Source organism: Uranotaenia lowii, chromosome 2, assembly GCF_029784155.1.
Source record: "Uranotaenia lowii strain MFRU-FL chromosome 2, ASM2978415v1, whole genome shotgun sequence".
NCBI classification, from domain to species: domain Eukaryota; kingdom Metazoa; phylum Arthropoda; class Insecta; order Diptera; family Culicidae; genus Uranotaenia; species Uranotaenia lowii.
Genome location: NC_073692.1, coordinates 137,435,891 through 137,460,864, shown reverse-complemented (window position 1 = coordinate 137,460,864; position 24,974 = coordinate 137,435,891). Strand labels below are relative to the sequence as shown.

Below are 24,974 nucleotides of genomic sequence, written 5' to 3'. Positions count from 1 at the left end.
ATAAAAAAAAATCCCCAGATGTCAAGAAGGTTTTCCTCATAATCTCTTGAATGAGATCAAAAAAATACCAATATGTCATAAGATGGCTGAGATATGACTGAAAAAAATTTTCATGTTTTTGAGGGGGTGATCCCAAACTTTTGGCCGGCAGTGTATGTCACACTTTATCTTTTTCCTGTGATCGCACAGATTTTGTCCTGTATTTCCAACAGATGAAATCACAGGACGATCTCGGGACTGCAAAAGAGTTCAGAAAAAACAAGAATTGTCAAACTAGTCCTGCAAGTTTGATACGGTTTTTTTTTACCATGATTTGCATGGAGTTCTGACGTATTCCTGTACGATTGAAATGGTTTCCACTACACTCAAGGCTGCTGAAGGTTCTGAAATTTTGAAAACATTGCTGCATCGAGGAAATTGCGTTTTAAGTTTAATATAGCTCATAAGCTTCAAGCAATAACATTATTTTGTTTTTTTTTTATCTCGAATATAAAGATTCTTCTGATAAGTGTGTACAATAGATCCCTGCAAAAATTGCCTTTTTGCTCCCATATGTTTTTTCGATGCCTTTTTGGTCACCAAGCATCAGTGTAAAATTTGAAATAATTCCTAAATTAGCCCAAGGCGTTTCAATTTTGTATGGAAAAATAAATTTTCGCATATTAAATCATTCAGGAAATTCCCATAAGCTTGAAATGAAGTTTATATTTGATAATTAGTTTTGCCTATTCTTAAGCTTAAATTTATCATATTGAGCTGATTCAACAATATTTAGATTCGTTAAGAATAAGGGCGGCCAGCAAACCGGGGAAACCGGAAAAAAACGGGAATTTAAAATGGGACCGGGAAAACCGGGAAAAAACCTGTAATTTCAAATCAAATCCGGGAAAATTATTTATGGATTATTTTCCTCCATATAAAAAACTATCAAAACCAAAAATTTTATCATTTCATTATGACAAATTTTTTTCTCTGAAGCTGTACTATTCATAGTCCTTTATTTAAGGATTGTGAAGCAAGAGCGGGAAAATGTCGGGATAAATGAGTGAAATGCCTGGAAAAGTCGGGAATTTCATTTGAAAATATAGATTTTTGAACTCAGTGCATACATCTTTCAAAGCAAAGCAAAGAATCGTCGTAGAAAAATTTCTCGATCATAAACTATTCCTTAGCTAACGCATATTGTGCATTGCAGTGAAGGCTGCTACTTTTTAATTCTGAGTGTGGATTCATACGTTGAAATCAGACAGTTCTCGATTGAATCCACATCTCGAAAACTAAGATTCACTTAAGCTTAACATTTATCTTATAACTGAAATTATTATACATTCATTTTGAAAATTGATGATGGTCGAATCTGCATCAGGAGCTCATTTTTTTCAGAAAAACACGTTATGCTGAAACGAAACTTGAAAAAAATATCAGAAATCTATCAAACAAATTTAAACTGGTAGAGTTATATTGAAGAGTTGATGATAAGTTTTAATCGCCGATAAATTTATTAATTTAATATGTTCATTGACACGTGCGGCGAGATGAAACGCTAGGTAGAAGAATTTGTAAAGGCATGAAGAATAGGCGGATAGGCAAGCATCAGATGAGCTTCGTGGGATAAAGTTTGGATAGGTGTTGAAAGTGTGGTGGTACGCCTTTGCCGTACAACAGACTACTCTGTATAGGAAGCGTGATCGACTTTTGATCAACACTATCCTAAACACAGCAGGCCAGTTGGATTGTGTACTGTCAATACACAGTCAGGCCTGACTTTTATTCATCCTAACTCGTTATTCATCCTAACTCGGTCAATTAGTTTTCTGAATAGCTATTTTTACAGAGATTATTTTCAGCTATTTTCAATTGAGCTTACGGTACCTTTATCAAAATTCAAAAATACTCATATCCAAACTTCAAGTTTTCTTTTGTTTGGTAAAATATTAAAAAAAAATCTATTTTTTTTTATTTGTGTTATGTGTACAAACACCTTTAAAATTGCCAAAACTATCAAACCGTAAGTTCAAAAATTAAACATCATTTTTTTGACAAACGACATAACCTCGAAGTACTTATCTTATTGGGTTCGAAAATATTTGCTCCTAAATTAACTTTAAATTTCAACTTTTGAGAATCGGAAATTTTCCTATGCAGAAAAAAATCAGGAAACAAAAAAAATAAAATAAGATACATCATATTATTTGGTTAATAAATAAACGCACAGAATGCAGAAGGTGTAACAAACTACCGAATTGGTGTGTGATTTCTGTATACATTTTTCAATTAAACCAGTAGGATTTCAAATTGAAAAATCGAATAAAAACATGCATACAGTCCCCCCACAATCATGGGTCACACACAATTATTAGTCACCGATCATTAAAACTGCTGATATCTACTAAACCAAAAGAAATTATATCATATTATTATTTTTAGTTAATCGACAATATCATCAAAATGCATTAAAAATATTATTTGTGCCTTTTATAACAGTAAAATTTCTGTTTGAATACTTTTTATCAAAGGTGAACTATAAGCTGTGGAACTATCGCATAAAATTCCAATGTTATAAGGTTGACATCTTAAACCGTTAAGCCCTTTATGCGGGTATTTCAAAGATTCCAACAACATGAATTGGTCCCATATAAGCACAAAAGAAGAGTTTACATTTTCCAAATAAAACTGAGCGAATGATATGCGAAAATTCAATAATATTTAGCAAAATAAAAGTGACCCATAATTGTTACAGAATCCACCAATTCCACACAATCATGGGTCACTTTTTCGCAAGCAAAACAAAACATTTCTTGGTTGCTAGCTCAACCCAATTGCCCCTTGAACGTATACTAGCATGCCCCTGAATGTTTGCCAGAAACTTGTTGATTTTCATGTTGATATTCGGGTGTTGCCATGGGCTTCTATGTGACTAATAATTGTGGGCAATTTGACTAATAATTGTTACAAGCTTCAATTTTGACCCATAATTGTGGTTTTGAAAAACGTTGATTGTTTCGGTAAATTATATTATATTTCAACAAAATTGGAAACAAAATCATGTTTGAAATCAAAGAGGGAATGTTTAATGACTGAAATTCAAGCAAAGCTTGATGTTTGGTCCACTAACACCCGAATGAACGAACATTTTGTGGTTTCATGATACGTTAAGTGACTAATGATTGTGGGGGGACTGTATTTGGGATAAGACTGAAAATTCAGACTAATAATTTAGATGAATTTATCAGAATTTAGGTAAATAGATTCAGACATCTAGAACTCAGCGCATTCTAAAATAAAATAAAAAGGTATACAATAAAAAAGATGATTCAATATGAAAATCAAAATAAAATTTCAGATTGCTTAGCATGAATAAATTTAATCGGAATCTATTTTAAGAGCTTTAAAGGAAAAAATATCAGAATATCAATCAGTAGTCAAGCTATAACATAAATTTTGATATCTTTTTCCGAAAATAAAATGAGCGTCAGAAATTGAAATTAAATTTTTTTTTAAGTATTATACATGGCATCATATCAAAACTATAATTTATTTTATCTAAATAATAAAAATAAACCATTTTCCTTTATTATAGACGAAGATGGTGTGAAAAACTAAAGAGAAGGTAACAATTAAGGATGACACAACTAAATTTATTTTCTTACCGTATTATCATCACTATATTCTGGATAATCTTTGAGTTTCAAGATCAAACTAAAAAAAAAGTCCTCTCATACTTTTACGTCCAATTTGCATAAAAATATCTTCATTTTCGGTCAAAAAACCTGATAAACATATTTATTTGCGCATTTTGAAACAGGGAAAACATAAAATCTCAATCGGGAAAATCCGGAAAAAACCGGGAATTTGAAAATGGAAACTTGTTGGCCACCCTGATAAATCTAACCGCACATGCATAAATACATATGTGAGGGTTCAACAGAAGTTTTAACCGCTATCCCGAAACTTTTGGTAAAAAAAAAAATAAAAATAAAATAATTTAATTCCGTTAAATTGATCATCATTTTCATAGAACATACTTTTTTTTTGAAAATATCTGTTTCTCAGTATATTAGCTTAGCTTAGCTTGATAACTACTCATGTACACCTAAAATTATTGAATTTAAAATGTTCAATGATCATGATTCAAAAAGGGTCCGTTCAAATATTACGTAACGCGTTTAGGGGGGAGGGGGTATAGCAGTTTGGTACGTTTGAGAATTATTAATAGAAAATAGGATAAGAATGTGTTACGTAGGGGGGAGAGGAGGTTGAAAATTACCGAAAATTGCGTTACGTAATATTTGAACGGCCCCAAATTAAAGAAAAAAAACATCAGATAACATATTCAATGAGGCTTCGCTTAACTCACGCATTTTAGATTCTATGATTGCTGGCGTGGCTAAGCAGAGCAAGATCTACTTCGCCAATGCTGCACCCATAGAAGAGGTTGCAAAAATCCAATGCCTTTTTAGCAAATCTCTGTGCCGATAATGCTCTGAAATGTGCACTGTGCCGAAGACGGTATGTTTGAAAAACCGTAACTGGCATAAGGACTCGGCTCCCAACCAAAATGATGACCACTACATTCAAGCGAAACAAGAAAAACATTTTATGCGATTTCCTTCCTATTGGATAATTCATCCCAGAAACAAGAAAATAAAAATTAAAACCACAGCGCTGTAGTGAGAATCGAACTCACATCACCAATTGTATCGTCTTGCCAGTCCGACATTCTAACCAGTGTACTATTCGAGCTTCATGCAGGACGAGGTATATTTGTCATAGGCTTTCTGTTACTGATCAATCACAAAAAACGTACAACAGCGGCTTCCCGGCGTTTGGCCTCCTTTCAATGCATTCCTTTGCCTTAAGATGGAAACGGGAAAGGGAACGGGAGTGAAGGAACGGGAAACCCATTGAATGAGAACTGTGCTTTGCTTACTGCCTGCTATTACATACACACGCTACATATACACAGCTGCTAAAGCCGGGCAGCTTGGCCGGTGTTGTTTGCCTGTGAATTGAAGGTATGTTTTTGTTGTTGCTTTTGCTACATACACACGCACAGCTTAGCCGTGTTTGCCGGTTGATTGAATTAGAAGGATGTTTTTGTTGTTGCTTTTGCTACATTCACACGCACAGTGCTCGGTTCGCTGGCTGCCTGGTGTTGACCGGTATTTATTTCCATCCTTCTTCGGCTTATGATGCGATGGGGAGGGACGCGAAAACGTTTTTATTTTGTTTCATTCAGACATACGCAATTCGGTTGCGCTGGGAGGTTAATGCCGGTGGGCGCAAATCGAATCAGTGCCGGTCGCGTTATCTTCTTGTACCAATAATGCTATGAAATTGACTACACGCCATTGGCACAGAGGCTGAATTTTGGGTGTGGCCATCAATTTTGCTCAAGGGCCAAAATAATGGTGCTTGAGACTAGCAGTTCATTCAAAATGTATAAAATTCATGCTCTCTCCTTGAAAATGATCAAAAACGGCGCCGGCCACGTCTTAGTAGTCAATGGAGGAACAATCAACAACCTTTAGTCCCTATATACTCCAAAAACTAGGTAGGAGAGAATGAGGATATTTGATCCCTGGGGATACTTGTTCCTTCGCTATAAATAACTCGAAACAGGAATGTCTCAGGTCGGCCAGGAGGAGGAATTCAAACCGACAATTGGAAGGTTCAGTGCGCACCAGCTGACCAACGAAAACGGCCTCAGACTCATTGATTTCACCGCCTCCAAACGAATGGCCGTACGTAGTACCTTTTTCCAGCACCGCCTCCCACACAAGTACACCTGGAGATCACCGTTCCAAACGCAATCACAGATCGAACACGTTTTGATTGTCAGCCGGCACTTCTCGGACATCATCGACGTCAGATCCTGTCGAGGCGCCTACATCGAGTCAGACCACTATCTGGTGATGGTGAAGATGCGCCCAAAACTCTCCGTAGTGAACAACACACGAAACCGGCGTCCGCCTCGGTTAAATATCACACGACTGAAGCAACCTGAGGTCGCGGCAGACTACGCGCAATCGGTCGAAGCAGCGCTGCCGGGAGAGGACCAGCTTGACGAAGCCCCTCTCGAGGACTGTTGGGATACCATCAAGACAGCCATCAACAGTGCTGTGGAGAACGTCATCGGTTATGTGGAGCGAACTCGACGGAACGACAGGTTCGACGAGGAGTGTAAATAGGAGGGTGATGGACGAAGAGAATGCCACGCGGGCGGCAGTAGTGCAAAGAGGCACCTGTCGAAGTGTGGAAAATCACCGACAGCGGAAGAGGCAGCGAGTCCGAATTTTCCAGGGGAAAAAGCGCCGCCTGGAGGAGGAGGAGCTCGAGGAGCTGGAGCAGCTGCATCGTTCCCAAGAAATACGAAAGTTTTATCAGAAACTCAACACATCCCGCAAAGACTTCGTGCCGCAAGCCGAAATGTGCCGGGATAAGGACGGGAGCATCCTGACGGACAATCGTAAGGTGATCAAAAGGTGGAAGCAGCACTTTGATGAACACCTGAACGGCGCACATGCAGGAGATCAAGACGGTGGGGGGAAGGTACATCGCAGGCGTAGCCAACGACGTAGAGGACCAACAATGAGTTAAGTTAAGGAAGCCATTCGCCAGCTGAATAGAAACAAGTCGGCTGGGAAGGATGGCATCGCAGCTGAACTCATCAAAATGGGCCCGGACTAGTTGGCCGATTACCTACACCGGTTAATAGTCCGGATCTGGAACATAGAACAGCTACCGGAGGGGTTGAAGGATGGGGTAATATGCCCCATCTACAAGAAGGGCGACAAATTGGACTGTGAGAACTACCGAGCGATCACTGTCCTCAATGCCGCCTACAAAGTGTTGTCCCGAATCCTACTCCGCTGCCTAACGCTACAAGCAAACAGATTCGTGGGAAGTCATCTTCCCACGGCTTCATAGAGGGACGGTCAACGACGGACCAGATATTCACATTACGGCAAATCCTCCAAAAATGCCGTGAACACCAAGTGCCTACGCATCATCTATTCATCGACTTCAATGCCGCATACTACACGATCGACCGTAACGAGCTCTGTAAAATTATGGACGAGAACGGGTTTTCCGGGAAGCTGATCAAACTGATCAAGGCGACGATGGATGGAACGCAGTGCTGTGTGCGGATTTCGGGTGAATTGTCGAGTTCATTCGAATCGCGCAGGGGTCTTCGACAAGGTGATGGTCTATCCTGCATGATGTTCAACGTGGTGCTAGAAGGTGTTATTCGACGAGCGGTGGGCGAAATGCGGGGTACGATTTTCAAAAGATCAAATCAACTTATCTGCTTTGCCGATGACATTGGGTTGATGATTAATACGTCCAAGACGAAGTACATGCTGGCCTGCAGATCCGAGACCGAACGAACCCGCTTGTCCAGTAATAACAAGGTCACGATCGACGGCGACGAGCTGGAGATAGTCGAAGAGTTTGTCTATCTCGGCTCACTAGTGACCGCAGACAATGACACCAGCCGTGAGATCCGGAGGAGAATTATCAGCGGAAGTCGTGCCTACTATGGACTCCACAAGGAACTGCGGTCGAGAAGACTTAGCCCTCGCACGAAGTGTAACCTGTATATGAAGTTCATTAGACCGGTTGTTCTCTACGGACACGAGACATGGATATTGCTCGAGGAGGACCTGCGTACACTCAGGGTATTCGAGCGACGAGTGTTAAGAACCATCTTTGGCGGCGTACAGGAGAACGGAGTGTGGAGGCGAAGGATGAACCACGAGCTCGTGCGACTCTACGGCGAACCCAGTATCCAGAAGGTGGTGAAAGCTGGCCGGATACGCTGGGCGGGACATGTTGCGCGAATGCCGGACGACTGTCCTGCAAAACAGGTGTTGTATGTATGTATGGTTCCCCCATCGGTAGCAAGGTCCTGCCTATGTCTGTGTGGCTTGGCCTTCGAATTAAATTCTAGGGCTTCCACGGCCGATGGTTCGTCGAAGGAAGGCATCCAACCTTCAGAAACGTACAATGGTTGGCAACCCACTCCGCTTGCAATAGTTTCTTCAGGTTATCCCCAGATGCATTCCCTCTGAAAATATCCCTACCCCAAACGATAGTATATGGCCGTAAGGAAAATTACTCAAAAAGCCTGTATAATACGATTATATATATGAATTATAAAAATAGTTATAAATGATGTTTTGTTTCAAAAGGATACGTATCTGAAAAAATAAAAGTTAATATGCATGTATAACTAAACCAGCATAGGACGTTTTGTCCCTTTTCATCCCAACTTACGGTAGTTATTGACAATTATTCTGTTTTAATTAACAATATTATACTACTGTGCGTGAATTAACCTTCTGAAAATGCTGTTTAAAATATTAAATAACTCCCATCTTCCACAATTTGTTTTTTTTTGGTCTTGAATCTTTCGGAAATTTGTTTTTTTTTTAATTTACATATAATATTTTATACTTTATTTATTCCTCCCCCCTTCAATTTTATTGGAAATTTCGAAGAGGGGGGGGGGGGGTGTTGACATAAAAAGAAATTGATATTTGTTCCAGCCTCATCGCCTACCTAATATTCTTTTATTAATGATTGAAAATAGTTTTTTAATTTGATAAAAATAATAATAAACAATGTTGTTATCACTACAATAACATTTAATTACAAAGTGATTAAAAAATTCTTACAAGCTGTGATTTGCGTATTTTTTCCATTTAAGTTAAAACAAAGATTTCACTGAATCCTGCTTTTTTGTTTCTCACCTTAGAGCCCTGTCACCTCACCATCCACTTTCAAAACACGTTAAAATTCATGCCGACATAATCTGAATATTACTTTTTACTCCTATCACCAATGCAATCTTTAATAAAATACCCATATTACCGGTTTTCAATCCGATTATACCAAAATTCGTATAAAAAACATAACTGTACAAGATAAAAATAAAATTAAAAAAAATAAAATATAAATGTTTTGTTAAGTTCAAATTTTTGTTATTCTTTGTTTTTATTCAAGAAGTTTAAATTATCTTCTTTTCGATATATAATTTAAAAAAGATCATGTCAAAATACAAATGCTTATCACACTCCAGATAGAATCATACTTATAAGCTTGAAGCATCTTTTATATTGAATTCTATGAATTATTAAACCCTTAATTCAATTAAAATTAACTCATTCTTCATCAATTCAGTTTGTCGAATTAGAGAAAACGGGAGATTCGAACCGCCCTAGTAATGTGTTTTATTTAAAGCTTCAAATATATGTATCTAAAAACAAACTGGAATTGTAATATGATTTGGAAACAAAATCTACTTGCCTTTTGCTTTAGTCATTTTTGAGTGGATTGTATTCATATGTAAATAAACTAATAATCTCTTTTTGTAATGCTTTTAAGTGAAATTTGAACAGTGTGCATTTCGGTAGCCATGGGAATAAGAGTTTTTGGAGTTCAACATGAAACACCACAATGTGGTTTTTTTATATGGTTTTTTTTATCAGGGTTAATAAAAAAATCTCACACACACACACACACACACACACACACACACAAACACACACCACAATTCACCTTCTGTCGTCATTGATCATAGAATTACCATAAGCTTATTGGTGCATGAAATTTTTTCACATAATTATTTAATTTTAAGTTTCGAAATCCGAAGTTAAGATGTCTCTACATTCAGATTTACCATATCGCATTAGCAGTTCAATATTGTATTCCACATTTGATGCAAGTTGTGCAAAGAACGATTAGAGCTTTTCGAGCAGGACCCTGCTGAGCTCTTACTTGTATCGGAGAAGCTTTCAACTTGTATCGCGACTTATGTACAAGCTTGAACACAATACTGACGGTGAAATATTTCCTGGAAAAATATTTTGAGCTACGCTACGAAGGTTATTAAATTTCAATATTTGATTATTCATTTATAGAAATGGTATTAAATGGCAAAAAGAATAATCATGTACTTATCTTGAACGAGGAATCTTTCCGCTCAATTTTCTTGAAAGGCTCATGGTCTCTTTCGAATTTCTGAAAGTGTTCGGGGGGCGTAGCACAAGCCCCCATATATTTAGTGGCTCAGGAATCGAAACTGCACTTCAGATTTCAGAATTTCACTCATATGAAGCTGGATACACGATAAAAACACAGCACAGATATTCTTTTTCAGTTTTAAAATTTCTTTTCGGAGCGATATTTTAAAAACACTACTAATAACATGCAAAAAAAATGAAAAATAAGCGAACTATATCACGAGCACATTCTATATGACAGCAGTGTTGGATAGATTCGGGTGTTGGCAGCCTGCAGTATTATGCACAAATTGGTTCCTGGAACTTTCCAGCTTTGAAAAACCGACCTCTGTTTAATTCCGACCGGTATTTTGTCGACAACCTCTGTGCCTCCTGCTAGAGCTCCAGCAAAGACTCGTTCGATAGCCATCCTCAATAGAATGATTGAATTGACTGTCCTGCAAAACAGGTGTTCGCTACGAATCCGGTAAGAACAAGACGAGCGGGGCGCAACGAGCGAGGTGGTTAGACCAAGTGGAGCGTGATCTGGCGAACGTGGGGTGCCCGAGGAATTGGAAAACGGTTGCCATGGACCGAGTGAATTTTAGGAATTATGTTCGTCAAATTATGTCGTGAGACGGATTACTATGTAAATAAAAAAAAACAGTGGATTGGAGGCTTTCTTACAGAGTATAAATATTCCTTGGAAACATAATGGATTCTTTATTTCTGAATTATATATGATTAATCTATAAAAAAGATTATTATTAAACAAAATCGAAAGCAAAAATTCCTAAACTCAATATATTCTTATTTAATTTTTTGGCATTTCGGCGAGGTGTGAAAATTCAAGGTAGAATATTTAGAAAGAACATGAAAGTATTATAGGTGGAAAGATCAAAGCTAGAGCGCTTTGGGTAGAAGAAATTGAATAGTTGGTGAAAATGTGAGCAGGGCTTTTGTTTTGTGAACAGCTTTTGAACTACTTGCGTGATTCTTTGCCGCGCGCCGTTTCAATGTTGATAGGAAGCGATGAAGAAACCCATCGCATCCCTACCCACATTGAAACACGGACGGGTCAAACACATGAGATTGTGTCCGACCGGGCAAAAAATCACATTCTGTAAGAAAGCCAAAAAAGTAATGATGCAGAATTAAAGATTTCGAAAATTCATTGAGGACCCCCGAAGAAATCGTATTGTTTGGATGCACCCGAAGAAAGTTACAAGTCTTCAAACTTCCATTAGGGGATTTTTTATTATCTGACGGGTTTGCGCCGGGGGTCTTCAGATTTTCCCCAAAATCAAAAATTTGATTCATTTTTACGACTTAGTAACACAAGTGTTTTTTCAGATCTCAAACATTTTTATTTTTCGAGTTAGACTCGGTTAGTTTTTTTTTTGTAAATAAAAAATAACCATAATTCAAAGCTACATAACTCTGTTATTTTTCAACGGAAATTATAAAATAGCACATCAAAACGCATTGAAATTTTATCAGCTTTTTAAATAAAATACTTGAAAAAAAAATTATTTATGACCTTCAACTTGAAAAAATGTAAACAAGTTCTAAATGGCGTCTAAAATTTAAAGTCAGTTTTGCTGCAAATACTTTACAGAGCACGAAAAATAGTGTTTTCTAGCTGCTTTGATAAGTTCTTTTGTTTCCATGTTGTTAGAAGTGCACGCTACCTCCATATGTGAGTGCAGTTGTTCGACCATTTTTTGTTATCGAATCAAAAAAAGAGATCTATCGTCATTATTTCTTTCATAACTCTTCAAGAAGTAGTTGGCCCACTTTTAAGTCTTCAGATGAAAGTTGCATCATAAATTGAGCTATGCAATGGTATTTTTAGCAAAATATTCGGTGAAGCAGACGGTACTTTTAGACGCCATTGAAAACTTGTTTACAACTTTTTACGTTGAAGGTCATTAATTAATTTTTTCAAGTGTTTTATTTGGAAAGCTGATGAAATTTCAATGCATTTTGATTTGCTTTTTTATAATTTCCGTTAAAAAATAACAGAGCTTTGAAATATGGTTATTTTTTATTTACAAAAAAATCTAACCGAGGCTAACTCAAAAAATAAAAATGTTAGAAATTTGAAAAAAATACATGATCTTTTAAGTTGTAAAAATGAGCCAAATTTTCAATTTTGAAAAAGATCTGATGACCCCTGGCCAAATTGTCAGATAAAAAAAAATCCCCATTAGCTTCATATTGACACTAAAGGGCGAATTTAGGGTTAACTAGAAAAAAAGAAGTCTACGCTCATGTTCAAATTTGAAATTTGTAAAATGTTTTTCTACGATACATGTATAGGTAATCGATGTTTTAACGTTTTTATTTGGGTATAAATATTTTTAACAAGAAAAAAAATTAAATCTCCATCGAAAATAGCTGGAATTTTATCTTGACATCTTGGTCACCTTGTCCTAATTAAATTGCATTATTGCTTTATAGGGGGAGCTGGTCATCAGTGATATGTGGGCAATTAAAACATTCCATAACTTTATATTCGATACACTTTTTACAAAATTCGAAATTTATTTCTGCACCAGCTGCAAAATACGCAATCTGCAGATTTTCTTCACTTCCTCTATCCCAGTCAGTAGCTCTTTGTCGGGATCGTGGTTTATCCTTTCCGTAACGGCTTTGAAGATAATTTCAAATTTACCAGCTTCACGCACGCATATCACAAAAGGAAACCCGAATTTTGCTTTATACCTGAAATTTGAAAGCTTGATTAGTTGGAACAATTCCGTTTAAATATGACACTTCAATCAAGTGCAACCTTTCATTAAAATCGTTTAGCCGTTGCTTTCGTTCGTCTGACAATCTATCCAACCCTGCGCACGAATGTTCGAAGCTTGAATCACTAGTCAGTTCGTGGCTATCCAGCAGTTTACCAGCCAAATCCGGATACTGCCGCATGATTCGACATTTGGTTTCATCCTGCAGCTTGTCCAGATAGCGATCGAAGGTATCACACAGCGAATCGATGCTCTTAAATGGCAGCACAGCCGAGCAAAAAATTGCTGCCTCTGGCCAAGACTCTACCACGTTCTTGAAAACATCGTGGAACTCGCTTGGAGATAGCGCATTCAATTGCTCTAAAGTCAGTTTAGTAAGCCTTAAACAATTTTTACAATGCATTTTTCAGAGCAACAATTTATTTTTGTTAGTATAATGCAACTTACATGGTTCGTTAAGGCACTTAAGACATAAAATTACAAACTCAATTCTAGGAAAGCAGAAACAAAACACGCACCAACAGAAACGCTGAGAGACACTTGATTTCGTCGCTGGAGCACTTGAGTGACTGGATTTTGAAACTCTCGCAGCAGAAACAAATGCGTCTTTTTTTTTATCAGCAGTAGGTAGCCGCCAAACAACAAGAGTCGTTGCTCAAAGAACTGTTGTTTGAGTCGAAGAGAAATGATTTTGTTTTTCTTACATTTCGGGTCCATTCGAGAAAAAAAAAAAAATCCAAACAGCATCAATCTACGAGAGTGCAAAAAAAAAAAAAACGCAAATTTGTTTGAGTTTTACAGTGACTGAGTTATGAGCATACATAGTGGCATTCTAGAATGCTCGTATGAGGTTTTGTTTTTCATTGATTAAACAGCGTTTTTTATATTTCTTCTCCTGCTCCATCTTCTAAAATGATAACTTACTGGATTAAGCAGGATTCAAATGACTCAAAAAAAGCATCGTTTTCACAAGTGCATTATCAAAATTTGTGTTATCAGGTTACGAGGAAGAAAAGACAACAAAGTATTCCAACGTAGTACAAGTTGATTGTCATTCAAAAAGTTGAAGTAAAATTTGTAAGCTTATGAATTTTCAAATTTAATTTACTTTCAATATTATCTATAGGCATGGATTTTTTTGATTTGGTTGTGCGTTTTGGTGACACAATTTTTCCTATAATATTTTTGCTTGAACAATGCATTCATTAAGTAAAGTCAAAAACTTGTAGGTTCGATCTAATTATTCAGGTTTAAGTTATTCTACATTAGTAGTTAATTTAGAATCCCAGTTTTCAAAAATATGACTTAGAAGTTAGCATGTTTTATAAAATTTAAAAAATAAATAGGGGATTTTAAAAGCTTCATTTTGAGAAATATATATTTAACCTTCATTCGCATTAGAGTGTCAATTTGACACTATTGCAAGTTTGAATGCTTGTAACTTTTTTCAGAAGCTTCGAAAAACAAAAATTTCTTTGGGGACCCTAAATGAATTCAAAAGTTCTTCAATATTGCATCTTTATTTTATTTATGGACGAACCCTGGAAGCCTGGACAAAAAACTCCCTTTTCCGACTTAGAGTGTCATCTGAAAGCTGAAGTTAATGTCTACATCATGAAGCCAAGAAATATTTTTTAAAATTTTTTTTTATTGAAAGAGTCACAAAAAGTTAAAAAAAAAGTGGTCTGAAAAACCTACTTTTTATTCGATTGCTAGAAAAAACTGTTTGAGCGGTGGTAGAGTTTTTGGAAAAATATGACTACAAAATTTATTGTTATTCTAACATTTTGTTGTATTCAGATTTTTGATGCAACAAAAATTGAATTTACTGGAATTTTTCAAAGTTGGCTACTTTGCGCGATTTTTTTACAAATTGAAATTTCATATGTTTTTGTAGTTCACCGTCAGGTTGTACCCGGATTTTCAGTACTTTTACTTTGTTTGAACCAATCAAAAGTATATCTATTGGAAAGTAATATAATCTACATTTAATGAGGTGCAACAATTTACGCTGTGTTAGAATTGAAATAAATTTTGTAGTCATGTTTTTCCAAAAACTTTACCACCCCTCAAACAGTCTTTACAGTCAATCGAATGAAAAGTTGGTTTTTCTGACCACTTTTTTGAACTTTTTTTTACCCTTTCATTAAAAAAAATTAAAAAAATATTTCTTCACTTCATTATGTAGACCAGTGTGTAGTGTGTAGTGCATAAGCTGCAATATTTTTTCTGGGGCATGTTTTTTCTGATTTTTCTTCTTTCCTGCTGACAAACGAGAAAACTAGTAGCTTTAGCTGTATATAATGTTCCAAACATAAATTACTGACATTACAAGGTTCCTAGTGATATAAGTTTCGTTGTAATCGGTTAGATACAAAAAGAGTTATAACGATTTTAGCTTGGAGTGTCAAATTGACACTCCTAAGTCTGATAAGGGTAACGAAATCTAGTGCGGATGAGGGTTAATTAGATAAGCAAACTATAAAGCTAATTTAACCAGACGCATAACCGTTATAAGCATTGGTAAAAATGTATCAAATATGTTTTTGAAACAAAAGTAAAAGATTGAATTTGCGGTGCAAATCAGATTTATTATCTCGGTGGCCAGCAAACCGGGAAAAAGCCGGGAATTGAAAATGGAACCGGGAAAGAACCTGGAATTTCAAATCGAAACCGGGAAAAACCTTATGGATCATTTTTCCACTCAATGAACCTATTGAATTCGAAATTTCGTTTATATCATCATATTTTTTTCTCAAAAGCGATATTAAATCGAGATCTAAATTCCATGGGAAAATTTGGGCAAAAGAAACTCGAATCAATGATATTTTCGGTAATTCATTGATAATTTTTTCAAAATAATGTTTCTTATTCTGAACTAGAAATTTGCTCCAAGATAATTTCTAAGCAGTCTTCTTTTATAACTTGAAATAAATATTCCTAAAACACAGATACAGAAAAAATAATAAAAATTGTTATTTCTAGAGTTTGTTTTGATTAGGTCGTATGAGCCACATTGCATGTTTCGAGAAAATCGCTGTTAAAATTTTTAAACACATTTTTAATTCTAGTATTTTGAGTAACTCTGAGAGTTGTCTGAAAAAATCTGAAGGTGTTTTTAAAACACCCAGAACTCAGGATGTAAAAAATATTAATAGAAATAGAATTTAACGGATTCTGTTCTCAAAATTGCAGAGAAAAAAAATTTAAATTAGGAAATCAATCAATAGCAATCTCAACTGGAGCTAAGCATTAGAAATATAAATTAAGATTCGAATTTTAAATCCAAAATTAAATGTTAAGTTTTGATTCAAAGATCCGTATTTTACCCGAAATTAATCGTGGATTTTAGAATTCAGAAATTTGAGCTCAACAGTCAAATTCGATATGCAATAAAATAATTTTCAATAAGAACATCAATCCAAAATGTGTTGAAAAGAATTTCAAATAAAAATCTAAGTTTTTCATCAGATGTAGATTGAGATATGAAAAATCGATTGGTATATGTACTTAAATCAAAATTGATGATTTTGGCACCTCATCTCTCTGATTCTAAAGCCATAAATTATTTTCTCAATCCTTTGCATTTAAACCTACTTAAATTATTTTCTGTAGAAATTCCAACAAACATCATCGTTATCTGAATAACCTTACGTTTAACATTGAAAAAATGTCTTATTTTGATTAAAAAATCCTGATAAACATATGCATTTTTGAATTTTAAAACTGGGAAGCTCATAAGATCTCGATCTAAAAAACTGGGAATTTGAAAATGGAAACTCGACCCACCCACCCTGCCTCTTGTAAACTCGATTAAAATTTAAGATTTTAGTTTAATACTTTGTTTTTGAAGAGTCCGCAATATAAATAATGTTAAATACTTAACAAATCAATATAATATATTTTCAGCTGAATTTCTGCTTGAAGATTAAGAACAAGTACTATGAACAATACAAAATTTTCCTTATTAATTTAGTTCATAATTAGAATCCTGTGAATATCTTTAAAAGTTAAAACCTTATAGATAGAACGAAATCCTCAAAATACATCCAAATTTTATACTATATTTGAGATTTCTTCTGGATTGTGCTGCTAAATTGACTCCGAGAGGATATAAAATTTTAATTGTCAATTAGGAATCATTTTAATTTTCAATCAGGAATCAAGATTTTGAAACTGTGATCTCCTGCAAACTAAAGCCCTGATGAAATTTTCATCTTTAATAAAACTTCACGTCGAGCTGAAAATGAAGTTTTAGTTTTAATTCCATATCTGAATCCTCATATCTGAATCCTGCATTTTCAACCTGAGTTCAAAAACTGAATTCAGAATTTGAGGACGATTTTTGAATCTGAATTCCAGATTATAAGTACTATGAATCATGAAACAAAAAGAGAAATTTGTATCAGCACGCTCAACCAAAAATCTCTTATTTGAATTCCGAATTTTTGGTTTTCAATATACCTACATATATCTTTCTTCAATAACACAAGGAAACAAAATTTACATTTTTCCAAGTTGCAAAGAATGTTTTCGAGATAACTTAAAAAAATCATTAAATCAATTTGTGCATTTTTTTGTACAAAACTGTAGAACATTACAAAGTTTTGAAAATTAAAGGTTCAGTGATGAACTTTCCCCAAGACCGCGAGTTATTTTTAATTCTGAGAATAATGTTAAAGAACTTTTCATACAGTTTATATTTCCCAATTCCGCATAATACGGAAATTTAGAAGACATTTTAGGAAATTTTAACCCAAATTGAATCTAAGATATTTCTGATACAATAAGTACAATCGTATTGCAGTCTTCAACAAAGTTCTTAAATGAGTTGAAATCTTTAATATCAAATACTCAATGACGCAGTCTCAGAAATAGTTGTAATGTATTTTTTTTAATTTATAAAAATTGTTGAATCACATTTTTTTAAAGCCACGTATCTCAGAATCTAGAATATCTAGACAAAATCTGAATCCTTGATTGGATGGAGAAAAATAATTATATTCAACATCAGTTTTTTTTTTTTGTAGGTTTGTTGGTTCATCTGTTATCCATGATCGATTTTACTCAAGCTTGGTCAATTTCAAAATTTGCACATGCACACTAGAAGAAGATCTGATTGAGAAAAACTTATGAATAATTCGAATTCAAGACGTCCAAAATCTTCCAAATTGCGAAGGATGGAACTGTTTCCTCATTATGACACATAATTGGTTCCAATTCTGGATAAGAATTTAAAGTATAAAATTTAAATCCAATTCTTAAAAATGGTTTGTAATTTTCAATATTTTCTTTTCATATTCCGAAATGATGAGATTCGCTTATGGAAATTGCATCTAAATGAGCATTCCAAAAAAAAAAGTTGAAACAATATTTTTTCTAACGAAGAGGAAAGAAAGAAACAAACTTTAACCACCAGTATCACACATTGCTTCTGAAACAGAATCAATGTGTGCTATACTACGCATAATAGTTCGAAATCTTAGTTGTTAATCATCCATCAAATGAACTGTTACCGACAATCATTAAATGTGCAATGTGCAATGGGGGCAATGCTTCTTCTAAGTTCTAAGTAGTAACTCGTTTTAGTGTGCTCTAACTAAAAATACATGCACCGATTCTTGAGCTACAATGCATCACCTTTAGCACGAGTTTTTCATTTCTAGCTCAGAGCTAACCGCTAGACTGTAGCACCTAAATCGTTGATTCTATTTAATAAGCAAACTTTAGTCCATCTTCAGCCTCGCATGGGAAGTATCGTTTCTTGTAAAGGTAATTTGATTCACTTTTTAAACTAAAAGTGCCAAAGGTACATTTTTTTTTTACTTTCCAGATGCTTGAAGCATTTTTTATCACCGACAATGTGCTTCACGCTGCAGCTTTCCTGATTTTGCTGGCCAAAATTCTGCGATCGAAATCTTGTGCTAACATATCCGGAAAAACACAAATCCTTTACGCTTTTCTGTCAACTCTGCGTTACCTTCATCTCCTTTCACCTGAATACAGCAACAGTCACACAGAGCTCATGTTAAAGATCACTTTCATTGCAATGAATTATCTAACGGTGTACCTCATCTATGGGCCTTGCCGAAAGACCTACGATCAGGACCATGATACCTTGTACAACGAGTTCCTCGTCGTACCCTGCTTTGTGCTAGCGTTGTTCTACGCAGAAAGCCCATGCAACCCTCAGGATATCCTGTGGACATTTTCCGTGCTCCTCGAAGCTGTCGCCATTGTTCCTCAACTGGATTTAATATGCTGAATCAATGCCGTCGATCATTACACGGTGTGCTACCTGGCTTTGCTTGTTCTGAAGCCAATTATCTTCGTAATCGCTGGTGCTTATCATTACTTGAACCGAACATCATACGATGCTACCTCTATGTACGCGAGCTTCATACAGATCGCTATTTTTTCGCTGCTATTTGCGCGGATCCACATGATGCGATGCCGGCAACGATGGGCTATACATAATGTGATAATATAAATAACGTCTTTAATTAACCAGCTTGCATGGAACACATGGAGGCTCTAGCTCCAGTATGTTTTGATCTGTGGCTAGAGGATGAGCGTCTGGTCGCATGTAATGTCTAATTAATAAGTAGGTAGTATTTAGTTTTATTATGCTAGAAAACGATGTTTTATGATCGCTAAAAGCAGGCTGTTTGCCAGGAACAGGAACCATGATTTTGTCAGCCAACGCACTTTTTTTTTTTAAAAGAGTTCTAAATTTGCGAGATAAAAATCACAAAATGCATCCTCTGAAGATCCAAAGTATAGTTTTAACATGCTGCTTACAAGGAAAATACTAAAAAAACCGTTGTTGTCTTGTGAGATTGGTTTTTCTTAAGAAAACATTATCGGTACTTGAATAAGTCAAGTGGGCGGTAAAAGCAGTGGTAAAAGGGTCCGTTAAACATCCGCAAATAAAGTTAGTTGTTTTAAAAAGCGTACATTTTTCTCATTCCACTTAATGTTTTTAGTTAAAGTAGAACAGTTTTGAGATGTATCTGAAAAGAAAGTGACGAAAGAAAATATCTGACTTCGTTTTTTCATTACACATGTTTCAAAAACTGCTTAACCGGGATGGTGACTTGATGTTATTTAGATCAACAATAAATTTTTCAAAAGTCATTATTTTTCATCAAAATCATAATAGCGAAAGAAGTTCGTTTCAACAAAAGAATGTTTTGAATCAAATTCAGTATGGGAGAGTGGGGAATCATGAACCTCTTTTTTCTATGTTCCATAATTTCTTTATTATAAAAGATAAAATGAAAAAAAAACAAATGGTATGGTTTTTTACATTTCTTATGTATCATAAAGCAATTTTTTTAATTTTTTAATATGTTATTTTCCCCAAGTTCTGACTGTTTTAAAAAAAGCAATATTTTTTGGATTTTGAAAAATGGCGGGGAATCGTGGGCCACCACATCAAAATTGACCAAATAGCATGCAAAGTTTATGAGTTGACCCAAAACTGTAATTTCAAAATTCATTTCGTTATTTTAAAGTAATTTCAGCTGAGGAATTTAAAAAGAGTGTTTGATCGTTGTGTATGATCGAAAAGTTTCGAAAACCTGGGGTGAAATTATGAATCCTATTCGATTCGAGTTACCCGTTTCGAGTTGAACTCGAATCGAACTAGAATCAGTATGACGAATCTCGTTCGAGTTCTAAATTTTAAAGTACTAGATTTCGAGTAAATCGGGTAGTAGATCATCGCGAAACGTTCCATTCGAATCGAGATCGGTAATGCCAAAGTTGGTCGAATCGAACGAAACTCGATTGTTTCGAGTTCCATAATCCCGCTCCTGATTCGCGAACGTTTCGGCAAAATTCTTTATATAGGAAGGAAAAAATATTTTTCATCACACGTAATTTAGTATAAAAAAAACTTTACAGAGAGGAAAAAGGTATTTTAACTACTAAATGTGTATAAAAAAATAAAAATATAGGTGACCCAACGTACCCCACAAAATGTGACCCACGATTCCCCACAAGCTATGATTTGCAAATTGGTTGCGTTTGTGTGACTTATTGATGTTTCATCAAAAATTCCTTTTCCACGTGAAAGAACATGACAAAACTAAGATCCAAGGCGTATGAGCAGATTTTTGTTATGAACTTCAGGTTCCCCATCGATGCAATTAAGGGGTGCTTGTTTAGTTATGTAAGTAAATTTTTTTCAAGCTTGATACAGAAAAGAAGCATATAAAGCGTATTTAAGCAACAACATAGAAAAATATGCCTTCGCAAAGCGACGGCGATGACAGTTGGATTGAGATTTTCATCTCAACACACATCTGAGGTATTGAGAGTGGCCCACGTTACCCCACTCTCCTCTATTGTTTCGTTTTAGATGCCTAGATTACATGTTTGTAAAATAGGAGCTACCGAAATCCCAAATTTCTGATATTTTCCATTGACTGCAGCATGCTCTTTGAATTGTCAAAGCGCTACAAATGCAGTGTACACGCTGCGAAGAGATGAAAACGAGATTTGCAGAGAGGCGCTTGACTGGAATCCAGATGGGCATCGAAGAAGAGGCAGGCCCAAAAGCTCGTGGCGGCGAAGTCTAGCCGCTGAAATCCGCACAGTTGACGAGAACCTTGGCTGGCAGCAAGTGAAGACGCTGGCTCCGGATCGCCAGCAGTGGAGATCTTATATCTCAGCCCTATGCGCCGGTCAATCGGCGCTGGACCCTTAGGTAGGTAGGTAGTACAAATGCAGTGTGCTGCTTAATGAAACGCACAATTCCATGACCGTTGCAGTAGCAATGAAACGAACCTTCTTAGGTGCTTCCATCTACGGCGAAACGGAAAGATATTTTGCACTTATCAAGAATTGAAGCAAAATTGGTAAAACATTCCCAAATAAAGTGAAAACTTTAATTAAGTACGTTAATAATAAATGCTTCAGTAAGCAAAAACAACAGTAATTTTTATGAAAATTGGATTGCCAATTTTTTTAAAAGTTCGTCTTCAATGGACGCCGTGGCCATGTTCTCGGCTGACACGTAAACGCATTTTGGAACTTGCTGTCAAAATTTTGACAACTGTCTGCTTCCTGTCTCGTTTTCCCGAAGAAGCATCCAGCGCATTGGCCGGACAGAGATCGCACGAATCAAAAGTGCCATCTTGATTGCGGGTGGAAAAGAATTAAGAGTGTTTACACGTCAGTCGATCCGGTTTTCCGTGGAAGCTCTGGAAAATTTTCTCTTCCCGAACAATTTCGGGGCCGCTGGTTGTCCGTGGAATTTGGCAAAAGACGAGGATAATTTGCAGCCCGTTTGTGAGATTTTTTTGTGTCGGAAATTGTTTCCGGTTTGGTGCAGTTGGCTAATTTAATTTTGGGTGCTGTAAGTTGAAAACTTTGCTGACGATGAATATTTTCCGATTGGCCGGTGACTTGTCACATCTTTTGGCAATAATTTTACTGCTGATAAAAATATGGAAGTCGCGATCATGCGCCGGCATTTCCGGCAAATCACAGATCCTGTTTACCGTTGTCTACATCAGTCGCTATCTGGATCTGGTCACGACATTCATCAGTGTGTACAACACCTGTATGAAGTTGGTCTTCATCAGCTCCTCAGTTGCCACCCTGTATCTGATGTACGTGAAGTTTAAGGCCACCTACGACCACAATCACGATTCGTTCCGTATCGAGTTCCTGCTAGTCCCGTGCTTCATCTTGTCCCTGTTGATAAACGCCAGTTTCACACCGCTGGAAGTTTTGTGGACCTTTTCGATTTACCTAGAAGCGGTGGCCATCCTGCCGCAACTGTTCTTGGTTAGCAAAACAGGCGAAGCCGAGAGCATTACCAGCCACTATCTGTTTGCCCTGGGATCGTACCGTGCGTTGTACTTGCTGAACTGGATCTATCGGTACTATGCCGAGGGACACTATGACTTGATTGCGATCTTTGCCGGAGCCATCCAAACGATCCTGTATTGCGATTTCTTCTATCTCTACATCACCAAGGTACTGAAGGGAAAGAAGCTGCAGCTGCCGGCGTAAATTGTGTCCACCTGGCGTAGTAATCTGAAGAGGTAGGATCAAGACTTTCTCTCACACAACATACACAAAAACAAAAAACGAGTAACAAAACAAACAATTACATGCATTATTCATTTAGGTTAAATCCTCCGAATCAATGGAACCGTAATCCACACCAACAAAACATAGAAATCCAAGCGGAGGCGCCGTATAAGAAACATTTCAGAAGTTGTAATCGATTGAGCAGATGTGGATACGAGCGAGTTCAGATATGATTGAGCAATGGGGAGATTCTGGTAGAATTGCAACAGATTAAAGTCTAAACAAAATCAAGCATTAGTAGTTTGTAGAAGCGTACTGCGAACAGAAAAAAATGATGGAAAATGTTCTTATAATTACAATTTTTTTCCAATAAACGAGAAGAAAGTCAATAAAAAAGAACCTTATCTAATAACTTAACGAATCGTGGGATGGAGTTGATACAATTTATGTTTGATTACAATAAACCAACGGTTGAACCGAATGATGCACGTACGTGTCTCTTAGATTTAAAAGAAAACCAGCAGAAGTAAATAAACGCTAGCGTTTAGTATTATCAATATTGTATCCAAACAATCGACAGATCAAGTTAAATTTTTCAAACCCGCGTCAAATAGCAGTAGAAACATCATGCATCAACGAACACAGTTTTGAAATGGATTTTTTTTTCGATCGTTTAATGCATCTTCATTGTTTTTAGAAGATGATTTCCGAATAATAACAGTAGCTATCGAGACGCTCGATAATCTATTGCACTTAAATGTAATTAAATGAAATAGGTGTTTTATTAGTTCAGAGAATCAATATTTGAGTTCGACTTGAAACTGTACGGTTAAATTTTACTAGTTCAATAGAGGTCGCGAACAAAGGTGTACTAAGGAAATATGACAAATTTAGAGATCTGCATTCCTGAAGCAATTTGTGTAAATGCGTTGGAAATTCACAAAACAACTCTGTTTTTTTCTATCATAAGTTTTATTCAAAAATTTAAACGCCTGGTATTTGAACAAAATACTCAGAAAAAAAAATTCAATCAATTAGCTGAGTATCATCTAATCGACTTTTAGTTGATCAAAATTGATTACATTCATCAAAGAAAATTGCGAAGACTTTCGCGGTCAATCGGGAGAGCAGTTCTGGAGTGACAACTATTTAAAGAGTTAAAATTTGATCAGCAAACCAACAGTCATAATAAAACACCTATTTAAACAGTTCTACTCCCCTTCAATGCCTAGCTGTCCCCTGAAGATTAGATTAAGATTCATTACACAGGGGACAATTATGCGTTACAGTAGTAAATACAGTTGCAAAAAAACTAATGTATTTTGTTCGAGAAAAAGCTGTTATAGCGGGCGTACTAAATAATAGCAAACGGACAGCATTTGCGGTCACGTTCTTCCTCAGAGACCTCGAAGAACCAAAAAGAAAACATATGCTACATATATACAAAAAATAGAAAAAAGAGTGAGGAATGTAATGTGACGCTGAGGTAGATTATAAACAACATTGTATGTTTTGATCGCTATTTCTCGGAAGAAACCGCTGGCCAATATTGTGCCACTGTTCCAGTTGATAGCAATGCTTTTTACTAGCGACTTTTTGTTTAAATTTAGAGCGTCGTTTTCCCGGAGGATTGCATTTTTCTGCTGTGCATCACCTTGGACGGTGATGGCACAAATACCTAGTGTCTGATTGGCTAATGGTGAAGATTCTTATTTGAATTGTAGCTCTTTTTATTCTTAGTACTTTCGAAATGTTTAACTTTAATTTGTAGTAGTTTGTTTAGAAATGTAAGGCCGAAAGAAATGCCAAGATTTTATTCGCTATAAACGGCGAAAGCGAAATCAACGAGACGGCATGGTTTGTATTTTTCTCTGTTCATGCTGCAAAGATTAATATAAAATTAACACTACAAAAACAAACTAAAAGGAATGCTAACTAAAAGCTCTTATATTCTTCTATTCCTAATCTAAACTTTTACTGCTACTGGTAAATTAGAGGAACTAAGAATAATGGTAAAACAATAAGATACACAAATATACATAAAAATGTAGAAAGCGTTGAATTATTTTTCCGAAATCCTTAACAGTTGTATATTTTACAGAATTAAGAAATCATGGTTTTTAACACACATCGAACAGTATCGACTCAGAATGAATTCAAATCCATG

At 35.9% G+C, this 24,974-nt stretch overlaps 3 protein-coding genes across 3 annotated transcripts; 2 read left to right on the top strand and 1 right to left on the bottom strand.

Moving 5' to 3' along the window:
* Positions 1 to 12,491: 12,491 nt before the first annotated feature.
* LOC129749427 (2-oxo-4-hydroxy-4-carboxy-5-ureidoimidazoline decarboxylase-like) lies at positions 12,492 to 13,340 on the bottom strand. The gene is made up of 3 exons (XM_055744402.1): positions 13,208 to 13,340; positions 12,802 to 13,140; positions 12,492 to 12,734 (listed from the first exon to the last, which is right to left on the bottom strand). Coding segments are annotated over exons 1-3 (522 nt in total). The 5' UTR covers positions 13,210 to 13,340; the 3' UTR covers positions 12,492 to 12,553.
* Positions 13,341 to 18,250: 4,910 nt separating this feature from the next.
* LOC129748950 (ER lumen protein-retaining receptor 3-like) lies at positions 18,251 to 19,663 on the top strand. The gene is given in 2 exon segments (XM_055743765.1): positions 18,251 to 18,532; positions 18,594 to 19,663. A coding segment is annotated over 1 exon segment (657 nt). The 5' UTR covers positions 18,251 to 18,532; the 3' UTR covers positions 19,251 to 19,663.
* A 2,208-nt stretch (positions 19,664 to 21,871) lies between these two features.
* LOC129747847 (ER lumen protein-retaining receptor) lies at positions 21,872 to 24,861 on the top strand. Its single transcript, XM_055742208.1, has 2 exons — positions 21,872 to 22,818; positions 22,905 to 24,861. The coding sequence occupies exon 1, from the start codon at positions 22,148 to 22,150 to the stop codon at positions 22,784 to 22,786; it is 639 nt and encodes a 212-aa protein (XP_055598183.1). The 5' UTR covers positions 21,872 to 22,147; the 3' UTR covers positions 22,787 to 22,818; positions 22,905 to 24,861.
* Positions 24,862 to 24,974: the final 113 nt, after the last annotated feature.

Excerpts from the sequence above, each read along its gene's own strand:
- LOC129749427 (XM_055744402.1), bottom strand. Across the intron at positions 12,735-12,801 it reads CTAAACGATTTTAATGAAAG|GTATAAAGCAAAATTCGGGT; the intron begins GTTGCACTTGAT and ends TTCAAATTTCAG.
- LOC129747847 (XM_055742208.1), top strand. The coding sequence starts at position 22,148 with ATGAATATTTTCCGATTGGCCGGTGACTTGTCACATCTTTTGGCAATA.